General features: G+C 37.5%; 1 protein-coding gene across 6 annotated transcripts in view; it reads left to right on the forward strand.

The window, feature by feature from the left end:
• FAM227B (family with sequence similarity 227 member B) overlaps positions 1-12,443 on the forward strand; it is a 234,146-nt gene that overhangs the window by 19,651 nt on the left and 202,052 nt on the right. For all 6 annotated transcript variants that reach the window (XM_021073744.1, XM_021073737.1, XM_021073726.1 and 3 more), the window contains exon 8: positions 1,506-1,604. In XM_021073744.1, the coding sequence (XP_020929403.1) occupies positions 1,506-1,604 (99 nt within the window). The remainder of the gene's footprint in view (positions 1-1,505; positions 1,605-12,443) is intronic.

Consider the following 12,443-nt stretch of genomic DNA (forward strand, 5'->3'; position numbering starts at 1 on the left):
TGTTTAACTTGGAGGACACTGGCATTATTGAAAGAAGTACGAAAGTGAGGAGTGCAAGTAGATATGGGTTTAGGGAAGGGGGTGTGCAGGATATGACAAGCAGCTGGGTTTAGGGTATTTTGAGTTTGTATACCAATGGCATATGTAGGCATGTTTTATTTGCTAGTACCCCTACATGATTTCAAAAAATTTAAATTGGCTTGCCAGAGCATGCACAACATGATGGCATTAAAATAAATAAATAAATAATGAAATCAGAGTGAAAAGAGAATAAGTCTAGGAAAATAAAAATATCAGAGGGAAAGTTATTTCCTAGAAATGCTTATTATATCATCCCAAGAGACTGAACTTTATGGATCTGAAACTTGGAAAGAAAAGGTTAAAGGGTTTCTGTTTTATGCGTGAAGGTATGAGAATCCATGGAATTTGATTCATGCAACCCCATCCAAATATATTCCTGCACATAGAGTTATAGATTAAGTTTCTTAATGAAGTGTATATTATCCCATGTACCACCCAAAACAGAACCTTGGCTACAGATGATGCTCAGTAAAAATTTTATTGAATTGAAGGAAAAAGGGCCTATGTTATGAGAAAGCTGAACCACTAGCACACTGATATAACACTAACACAAATTCAGTAGAATAGTAGAAGTAATTTCATCTGGCCTAGAATTATTGGGACAAAAACTTCCAAGTCAGAAAACGAAATATCCCTAGTGTGACTCAGCTCAATTTTTTTTAACTGAAGTACAGTCGTTGTACAATGTTGTGTTAGTTTCTTGTGTACAGCAAAATGATTTATATATATATATATATAGGATATATATATATATTCCTTTTCAGATTCTCTTCTATTATAGTATATTAAAATAGTTGAATATAGTTCCCTGTGCAATATAGTAGGACCTTATTGTTTTACTATTTTATATATAGTAGTGTGCATCTTTTAATCTCAAACTTGTAAATTAACCCTTTCATCACAATTTTCCCTTTGGTTTTTTAGGTCTTTGATTAGCTAAATTTTTAATTTTTATTTATTTTAATTGTATATACATTTGAAAACTAATACTTTAGCTATTGAGCAACTTTCATTTATGGTTGAAACAAAATTATAACCATATACTTTATGAGATCTATTTACAATCTAGTATTTATGATGAAAATTTAGTGTTCAAATTGAGATATGCTGTGAGTATAAAATATACACTATATTAGAAAGACCTAATACCTCAAAGGATGTAAAATATTTCATTTATAGTTTTATAAAAATTTTATATTAAAATGATTTTTAAGTATATTTGTTTAAATACTTCAATAAAATTTTACTTTTTTTACTTTTTAAAATGTCTACTAGAAATGTAATATATGTAGCTCACATTAAATTTCTGTTGTACAGTGCTAATCTATAACCGCTGAATACATATTCTTTATCACGCTTATTTACATTAACATGTCTTATAAGATATATTAATTTGATCTCCATGTATTTTTTTTTTTCCATAGGGAAAAGTTTTTAAAATCTGGAGGGGTCATTTTCTCTCAGAAGCCTCAATTGCTCTTTTGCATGATTCCTTTTGGTGGTGGTTTCTCCATAAATTTAAGGTATAATATTTTTTAACTTCCTTCTAAAGCTACTTTGCAGTTTAATTATTAATTATTTTCAGCAAAACTTCTCAGTAGGGGTAGCACTGGTCCAAAAAAAAGTTTTACTTACCCTGTCACAGAGATTGGATTTTTAGTATTCTGCATATGTTAGAAATCCTGTTTAAAATCTAGAGTTCTTTCAGAGGAGTTAAAACTTTAATATAGATTTCAAAGATCCAGAGTCTTTATTAATCAGAAAGAGACTAGTGAAATCAAACATTGTAGTGAATAATAAATTTGTAGCTTTACTCTATACTGTAATGTGCTAATAAACACTAACAGAAAATCCACTGAAAATTAGTGACATTGAAGGAAGTTTCATTTAAAAAATATCTACCTATCAGATAGGGAGAAGGTCTTCACTTGATTCAGAAAGGTAAAAGCTCTGCTTAAGATTAAAAAGAGGAGTTCCCGTCGTGGCGCAGTGGTTAACGAATCCGACTAGGAACCATGAGGTTGCGGGTTCGGTCCCTGCCCTTGCTCAGTGGGTTAACGATCGGGCGTTGCGCTACGGCTCTGGCGTAGGCCAGTGGCTACAGCTTTGATTGGACCCCTAGCCTGGGAACCTCCATATGCCGTGGGAGAGCGGCCCAAGAAATAGCAAAAAAAAAAAAAGATTAAAAAGAGAAAGACATGGGTATTTGGGAAGCAATAGGATATTGGAAATGAGCAGTACACAAATCTTATGTTAGAGAACAAGTGAACCTGGAAAAAGCAGTCAATACCAATGACTGCCCTGTAACCTCTGGGTCAAAAAGAATGGAGAGAGTAACACACGGGGTCACAGTCTAAGCATTAAGAAGCTGTGTTTCCCCATCAAGGAAGCCTGATAATAGGCTCAATTCTTTACCTCCCCGAATTACCCAAAGAAAACTGTTTGTGGATTCTTTCATACTATGGAGGAATGAGTGTTACTAATCTTACATACAAACCATTTAGATAGTGCTTTATGTTAGAATTATTAATTTAATTGTAGGTAAGTATCTGTCCTATATTTCTGATGTTGTTAGGGGTTAAATGAGGCATAAGAAGTGGTGTAACTGTTCTACAATGGTAATTACTGAGGGATATTCGTGAAATCAGTTTCATTACCTTAAATTTCTTTCTCTAAATCTGGATCCCACATTTTATCTTTTTCCATGATAACAGAGAGGAAATACCACTTTCTCATTTAAATCTGTTAGGATTATATAGAGCAAGTTTTTGAAGAAAGCCTAATCTAGTATTGTTCCTTGTAACTGTTTTGTTAAGCCATACAATATTTTATTATTTTGAACAGATTGGACACAAAAATATTAATGACTCACTACATTTATAGGATTATCCTTGCAATAATGAACCAATGAACTATCTACACCAGTGAAGTAGATAGTTAACATTACCTCTTAGGTTCCTCTTAGGTACACTTAAATAAGTGTGGTGAGTCACCAATACCAATTTACCAGCATTATGTGGGAATATTTGTTTTGTTAGGTAGGCTTCTATTTCAAGCTATACTTAAATTTTCAGATGAGTAAAAACACAAATTCTATCTATTTAAGGATCCAGTTTATGAATAAGTAGTCCTGACTTTATAACTGGAATAGAACCCTGAGCCACTTGTATAATTTAATTGCCAGCAACATAATATGAAAAAAATGTATAATTATAATCTAGAATATAGCATACTTCAGCATGCTGGCTCTAAAACTTATTTTAGTAATTGCTTCAGTAATATAAAAGCAAATTTCCTTTACTGCCTATATTTAGTGGTAGTTTAGTAAAAAAAAAAAAAAAAAAAAAAAAAAAAGGGCGCTTGAATTCAGAAAACTAAAATTTTAAATCTGGTTTTCCCAGTAGTTAGTGTGAGACTCTGAGCTAGTCAAAAATCTCTCTTGAGCTTCATTTATCTCTAAAGCAAAATAAAACAAAGCAAATAACAAGTAAAAATAACATACACTTGCTTTTTTCCTAGAGTTGTTATATGCTAAAATGGCATGAGTAAGATCCCTAGTAAACTCTGAAATACTATGCAGTTGTAATATGGGATTCAATGTAGTAGAATTAATATCTGGCTTTCAAAAACAAGTTTATCCACTTAGTAAATGATATGACTTTGAATAATTATTTACCTCTCTAAGTCTTTCATAAAATTTTAAAAATTATCTGCCTTGTGTTTATTGGGAGTTAAGTTGAAAATGCATGTAAAGTTGTTTGTTTACATGGAAGTAGGTATATAGTAAGTATTCAATGGATATATCTATCATCATCATCATCATCATTATATTGATGGGAATATAGTATTGATGAGAATACAATGTTCCAAAAATGGCCTGCAAATATATAAGCTAATGATAAAAGTTTCCCTAACAGTGTTTAATTAGAAGAATCATAATAATGATATATCCTTAGTGTTTTAAAAATTGTTCTTGGAACTTTGACTCCCACAAAGATTTGGAAGGCTGGAAAGAGCATCACTTCCACCCTTACAAATAGACAAGCCACTTATAACCTACAAAATCACAATTCTTTTTAACTCATCACACAGAGTAGATGTCAAAGTAAAGAATGTTACCAGGGAAAAAGAGAGTAATTATATAATGATAAAGTAGTCAATTCATCAGTATAACAACAACCGTAAATATTCAGATGCCTAATTAAAATGCTTTGAAACACATTTAATAAAAACCTCTAAAACTTAAAGGAGAAATAGACAAGTCCATAAATGTAGTTAAATATTTCAACACCTCATTCTCAATACTGGTAGAATGTACAGAAAGTTGGTAGATACAGAATGATGTAGATGATTTGAGCGATACTGTTAACCAACTTGATGGGTCTAATTAACATTTATTAAACATTCCTCCTAACAACAGCAGCATACACATTTTTTCTCAGGTACATTAAACCTTTACTAACTATATTCTGGGCCAGGAAAACATCCTGATAAATTTAAAAGAATTCAACTCATACAAAGTATGTTTTTAGACCACAAAGGAATTATACTACAAACAAATAACAGAGAACCATCTGGAAAATCTTCAAATAGTTGGTAACTAACATACTCCTCAGGAATTGTGGGTCAAACAAGAAGTCAATATGGAAATTGAAAAATATTTTGAACTTATTGAAAATGAAAATAAAGATTAAAATTTGTGGGATTTAACTCAAGCATTATTTGGAAATAATAAAGCAATAAATTGCCTATTTTGAAATAAGAAAATTTCTCAAAAACTATGACCTCAGCTTCTATGGTAGAAAACCAAAAAAAGAGAAAGAAATGAAAACCAAAGTATGCAGAAGAAAAGAAACAATAAAGATCAGAGAGGAAAGCAATGAAAGGAAAAACTGAAAAACAAAGAAGGAATTTAAGAAAATGTATTCAAAAGCTGGTTCTTCAAGAATCAGTAAAACAAGGTAATGGAAGAGGAATCAGAAGCCTGTGTTTCATAGAGAGTAACCATAGCAAAAACAAAACCCAAATACAGTTTAAAACTTGACCTAATATATTCAAACCCCTAAAGGCTCATGAAGGAAGAGACATACCTATTCCCAAGCATAAATACTCCATATCTCAGGCTTTGCTATCCTATTAAATATGTCCATGTCTCAAAGAGAAATTATAAGACACAAAGAAGGAATGGAATCGGTGCATTGTTGGGTAAGAAAATGTTCAAGATAATGCCAAGTTGTTTTCGAACTGGATGTACAAATTACTCTCTCATTGTTAATGTATAAGGATTCCTAGATAATTAATGACTCTAAGAAGAAATCACAGGGGAAATTAGAAAATACCTTGAAACAAATGAAAACAAAACTACAACATACCAGAACTTACAGGATCTAGCAAAAGCAGTGCTAAGAAAAGTTTATAGTTTTAAGAACAGCAAAAAAACAATATCTCTTATCAACAACTTAACTTTACATATTAAGGTTCCAGAAAAAAGAACAAATTGAAATCTGAGCTAACAGAAAGAAGGAATTAATAGATTAATAGATTAGAATGGAGATAAGTAAATTGAAAAACAGTAGAGAAAATCAATAAAACCAAGTTAGTTCTTTGAGATCAGAAAAACTGACAAGACTCCGGACAAGATGGCGGAGGAGTAGGAAGACATGCTCGCCCTCTCCCACAAACACAACAAAAAAAGCACATCTACAGAATAAATGACTCGCACAGAACAGCAACCAATCGCTGGCAGAGGAACCTAAACTCCAATAACGGCAAGAAATTCGTGACATTATTGGGCAGAACAGGAGAAAAGAGGAGAGTGAGAGAAGGCGAATCCGAGCGAGACGGGGGCTCCCGAAAGGGAACTGCGGAGGAGAAAGGGATCCCGCACCCTGGAAAGTCACCTACCGGGCGAAAGATCAAACGAACCGGAGGAATCTCCAGATGCAGAGAAGAGTGTAGCAGTAAGTTGGAGTACAGAAAAGCCGATCAAGAACCCAACGGACCATCTGAACTATGGGCAGAGTCACCAAAAATTGAGACGCCTGGGTGGGGGCTGGGTACCGAGACCTCGCCTCTGAAGGTTAGTCCCCGAGAGGGGGCCGGGGGACGCCTGGGTGGGGGCTGGGCACCGAGACCTCACCGCCGAAGGTTAGTCCCCGAGAGGGGGCCGGGGGACGCCTGGGTGGGGGCTGGGCACCGAGACCTCGCCTCCGAAGGTTAATTCCTGAGAAAGGGCCGGGGGACGCCTGGGAGGGGGGCTGGGCACGGAGACCTCGCCGCAGAAGGTTAGTCCCCGAGAAAGGGCCGGGGGGCGCCGCCTGGGTGGGGGCTGGGCACCGAGACCTCGGCTCCAGAGATTAGTCCCCGGGCTAGGGGGGCGGGGCAGAGCGGAAACTGCTTGGGAAGTCTAGAAACCAGTTGACGGGGCAGAGACTGCCTGGGAGACTAGAAAACAAAGCTGTCGCAGAGGAAGGGAGCAATACTCCAGGAGTGGGGAAGGGGAAACCCACATCAGAGGGAACCTGGGAGAAGAGCCTGGTCTGCGCCCATGCTGGGGAGGGGAGAGAAGAAGGGGTGAGTCCCCACAGAATACCCCCCACGCCACAGCAAGCTTACAGGCCCGCTAGCTAGCTGAAAACTCTGCTTCCCAGTGCATTCCCTCCCCCAACCCCCGCCACGCCCTACGCTCTCACGGACCTGGGGCTGCCTGCCATCCAGGAGGGCTGGCCTGAACAATTGCCTGAAGCCTACCACCGCAGGGGCTGTCCCTGCACAGGCCTGCTTGCCCTTTGGAGGGGCTACACTTCCACAGAGCAGCACCAAACACCACCAGCCCCCGAGAAAAGGCCTGCAGCCTAGAAAAGCTAGAACAAGCTTAGCCAGGCTGTGAATAGATCGGCCTAATTCTCGGACGGTTTTTCTGAGTCGGGTTGCCCCGGGGAGGAGCCTCTTCGGTTTCCAACGGCCCTGCTACCCGCCCAAGCCCCCAGGGGATGCTCTAGTGGACCAGCTGCATAGGACTGCCAGCTCCAGGCAGGACCCCCTGCAGCCCAGAAAAGCTGCAACAAGCTCAGCCAGACTGTGAAAAGATCCGCCTACATTCTCAGGCTGTCCTTCTGAGTTGGGCTGCCCTAGGGAAGAGCCTCTCAGGTTCTCAGTGCCCCAGATAGCTGCTCCAGCCCCCAGGGGGTGATGCACCCCTAAAAAGCAGCTGCCCAACACCGCCAACCCCCTGCAAGAACCCCACAGCCTAAAAACACCAGAGCAAGCTCTGCATGGCCAAGTGAAATCTGCTACCATCGCGGTGTGGACCTCTCAGTCCTGTCTGCCCTCAGGAAGTCCTCCTTTGCTTCAAAGAAACACTGTTAGCCCCATCAACACTCCAGAAAAGCCACACTGCCTCAAAAAAGATTGACCAACAACGCCAGCCCTCAGGAAATATTCCACGGCAGTGACAAGGTAAACACTGCCCGATCACGGAGAATACAACTCCCTCAGGAAAAAGAAAACAAGCAAGATGAAGAAGCTGAGAAACCACTCCCAGTCAAACCAACAGGAGAACTCACCTAAAACAGTCAACAATGAAACAGATCTCGGCAGTCTGACAGACCTGGAGTTCAAAAGAGAAATAGTGAAAATACTGAAGGAATTAAGAGAAGATATGAACAGTAATGCAGATACCCTCAGAAAGGAACTAGAAAATATAAGGAGGAGCCAAGAAAAACTAGAACATTCATTTGCAGAGATGCAAACTGAACTAGGGGCAGTAAAAACCAGAATGAATAATGCAGAAGAACGAATCAGTGATATGGAAGATAGAATAATGGAAATCACTCAATCTGGTCAACAGACAGAAAACTGAATCAAAAAACTGGAAAGCAATATAAGAGACCTATGGGATAATATAAAGCGGGCCAATCTACGCATAATAGGAATTCCAGAAGGAGTAGAAAAAGATAAGGGAATGGAAAATATATTTGAAGAAATTATTGCTAGAAACTTCCCAAATCTAAAGGATACTGGATTCAAGATACAAGAAGCACAGAGGGCCCCAAACAAACTGAACCCAAACAGACCCACACCAAGACACATCATAATAAAAATGGCAAAAGTTAGTGATAAAGAGAGGATCCTCAAGGCAGCAAGAGAAAAACAGAATGTTACCTACAAGGGAACCCCCATAAGAATATCAGCTGATTTCTCTACAGAAACACTACAGGCCAGGAGGGAATGGCAAGAGATATTTAAAGTGCTCAAAGGAAAAAATATGCAACCTAGAATACTCTATCCAGCAAGAATATCATTTAAAATAGAAGGGGAAATAAAAATTTTTCCCAACAAACAAAAACTTAAAGAATACAGCAACACAAAACCCAGGTTAAAGGAAATATTGAAAGGGCTTCTCTAAACCAAAAAGAAAGGAAGGAAAGGGAAGAAAAAAGAAAAGAAAAAAAAAAAGAAGAAGAAGAAGAGGAAGAACTAGGACTGAGGAAACTGCAATCAGAGAGCAGTCAGTCAAATAAGCCAGCATACAGATTTAATCATGAACATGCTTCAAACAAAATAAAATTAAAAAGAAAAAAATAAAAGGGTCATCAAAACCATAAAATGTGGGCAAGGGATGTTAGGAGGTAAATAACCCTTTTTGTTTCTATGTATGTCTCACTTCTTAATTTTAATATAATAATGAAGTGTTTGAACTTACAGGACCATCAGGCTAAAACACACAATTATGGGAAGGGGTTAGCATACTTAAAAAACAGGGCAATCACAAGCCAAAACCAAATATTGCATTTGCAAAAAATGAAAAAAAAAAAACACTCAAGCAGATAATAACAGGAGACCATCCAACCAAAAAAAAAAATGGAGAACCATAGAATCAACTGGAACACGAGGTTCAAATGGCAATAAATAATCATCTATCAATTATCACCTTAAATGTCAATGGACTGAATGCCCCAATCAAAAGACACAGAATGGCTGAGTGGATAAAAAGGCAAAAACTTTCAATATGCTGCCTACAAGAAACTCACCTTAAGACAAAAGATACATATAGATTGAAAGTGAAAGGGTGGGGAAAAATATTTCACGCCAATAGACATGACAGAAAAGCAGGAGTCGCAACGCTCATATCAGACAAAATAGACTTTAAAACAAAAGACATAAAGAAAGACAAAGAAGGACACTATTTAATGATTAAGGGATCCATCCAAGGAGAGGATGTTACTATTGTCAACATATATGCCCCAAATACAGGAGCACCCAGATACACACAACAAATATTAACAGACATAAAGGGAGATATTGATGAGAATACAATCATAGTAGGAGACCTAAATACCCCCCTCACATCAATGGACAGATCCTCTAGACAGAAAACCAATAAAGCAACAGAGATCCTAAAGGAAACAATAGAAAAGTTAGACTTCATTGATATCTTCAGGACACTACATCCAAAAAAAGCAGAATACACATTCTTCTCAAATGCTCATGGAACATTCTCAAGAATCGACCACATATTGGGACACAAAGCGAATCTCAATAAATTTAGGAGCGTAGAAATTATCTCAAGTATCTTCTCTGACCACAATGCCATGAAATTAGAAATCAACCATGGGAAAAGCAAAGAGAAAAAACCTACTCCATGGAGACTAAACAACATGCTACTAAAAAACCAATGGGTCAATGAGGAAATCAAGAAGGAAATTAAAAACTACCTTGAAACAAATGATAATGAAGCCACAACCTCTCAAAATCTCTGGGATGCTGCGAAAGCAGTGCTCAGAGGGAAATTTATAGCAATCCAGGCCTTCCTCAAAAAAGAAGAAAGATCCCAAATTGACAACTTAACCCTCCACCTAAACGAATTAGAAAAAGAAGAACAAAAAAGTCCTAAAGTCAGCAGAAGGAAGGAAATTATAAAGATCAAAGAAGAAATCAATAAAATAGAGACTCAAAAAACAATAGAGAAAATTAATAAAACCAAGAGCTGGTTCTTTGAAAAGGTGAACAAAATTGACAAACCCCTGGCCAGACTCACTAAAAAGAGGAGAGAAAGAACCCAAATAACCAAAATTATAAATGAAAAAGGAGAAATCACAACAGATACAGCAGAAATACAAAAAACCATAAGAGAATACTATGAACAACTGTATGGCAACAAGTTTGACAATCTGGAAGAAATGGACAATTTTCTAGAATCTTACAGCTTGCCAAAACTGAATCAAGCAGAAACAGACCAACTGAACAGACCGATCACTAGAAATGAAATTGAAGAGGTCATAAAATCACTCCCTACAAATAAAAGTCCAGGACCAGATGGCTTCACAGGTGAATTTTATCAAACATATAAAGAGGAATTGGTGCCCATCCTCCTTAAACTCTTTCAAAAGGTTGAAGAAGAAGGAATACTCCCAAAGACATTCTATGAGGCCACCATCACCCTCATTCCAAAACCAGACAGAGATACCACCAAAAAAGAAAACTATCGGCCAACATCATTGATGAATATAGATGCAAAAATTCTCAACAAAATCTTAGCCAACCGAATCCAACAACATATCAAAAAAATTATACACCATGACCAGGTTGGGTTCATCCCAGGTTCACAAGGATGGTTCAACATATGCAAATCAATCAGCATCATACACCACATTAACAAAAAAAAAGGTCAAAAATCATATGATCATCTCAATAGACGCAGAAAAAGCATTTGACAAAGTTCAACATCCATTCATGATCAAGACCCTCGCCAAAGTGGGTATAGAGGGAACATTCCTGAATATAATCAAAGCCATTTATGATAAACCCACAGCAAATATAATCCTCAATGGGGAAAAACTGAAAGCCTTCTCACTCAAATCTGGAACAAGACAGGGATGCCCACTCTCACCACTGCTCTTCAACATAGTCTTGGAAGTCTTAGACACAGCAATTAGACAAACAAAAGAAATAAAAGGCATCCATATAGGAAGAGAAGAGATCAAACTGTCACTGTATGCAGATGATATGATACTATACCTAGAAAACCCTAAGGACTCAACCCCAAAACTCCTTGAACTGATTAATAAATTCAGCAAAGTGGCAGGATATAAGATTAACATTCAGAAGTCAGTTGCATTTCTGTATACCAGCAATGAAACATTAGAAAAGGAATACAAAAAAATGATACCTTTTAAAATTGTACCTCACAAAATCAAATACCTCGGAATACACCTGACCAAAGAGGTAAAGGACCTATATGCCGAGAACTATAAAACTTTAATCAAAGAAATCAAAGAAGATGTAAAGAAATGGAAAGATATTCCATGTTCCTGGATTGGAAAAATCAATATTGTGAAAATGGCCATCCTACCCAAAGCAATCTACAGATTCAATGCAATCCCTATCAAATTACCCATGACATTGTTCACAGAACTAGAACAAACAATCCAAACATTTATATGGAACCACAAAAGACCCAGAATCGCCAAAGCAATCCTGAAAAACAAAAACCAAGTAGGAGGCATAACTCTCCCAGACTTCAAGAAATACTACAAAGCCACAGTCATCAAAACAGTGTGGTACTGGTATCAAAACAGACAGACAGACCAATGGAACAGAATAGAGAATCCGGAAATAAACCCTGATACCTATGGTCAATTAATCTTTGACAAGGGAGGCAGGAACATCAAATGGGAAAAGGAAAGTCTATTCAGCAAGCATTGCTGGGAAACCTGGACAGCTGCATGCAAAGCAATGAAACTAGAACACACCCTCACACCATGCACAAAAATAAACTCCAAATGGCTGAAAGACTTAAATATAAGACAGGACACCATCAAACTCCTAGAAGAAAACATAGGCAAAACACTCTCTGACATCAACATCATGAATATTTTCTCAGGTCAGTCTCCCAAAGCAATAGAAATTAGAGCAAAAATAAACCCATGGGACCTCATCAAACTGAAAAGCTTTTGCACAGCAAAGGAAACCAAAAAGAAAACAAAAAGACAACTTACAGAATGGGAGAAAATAGTTTCAAATTATGCAGCTGACAAGGGTTTAATCTCTAGAATATACAAGCAACTTATACAACTCAACAGCAAAAAAACCAATCAACCAATGGAAAAATGGGCAAAAGACCTGAATAGACATTTCTCCAAGGAAGATATACAGATGGCCAACAAACACATGAAAAAATGCTCAACATCGCTGATTATAAGAGAAATGCAAATCAAAACTACCATGAGATACCACCTCACACCAGTCAGAATGGCCATCATTAATAAATCCACAAATAACAAGTGCTGGAGGGGCTGTGGAGAAAAGGGAACCCTCCTGCACTGTTGGTGGGAATGTAAACTGGTACAGCCACTATGGAG

Source organism: Sus scrofa, chromosome 1, assembly GCF_000003025.6.
Source record: "Sus scrofa isolate TJ Tabasco breed Duroc chromosome 1, Sscrofa11.1, whole genome shotgun sequence".
Taxonomy (NCBI): domain Eukaryota; kingdom Metazoa; phylum Chordata; class Mammalia; order Artiodactyla; family Suidae; genus Sus; species Sus scrofa.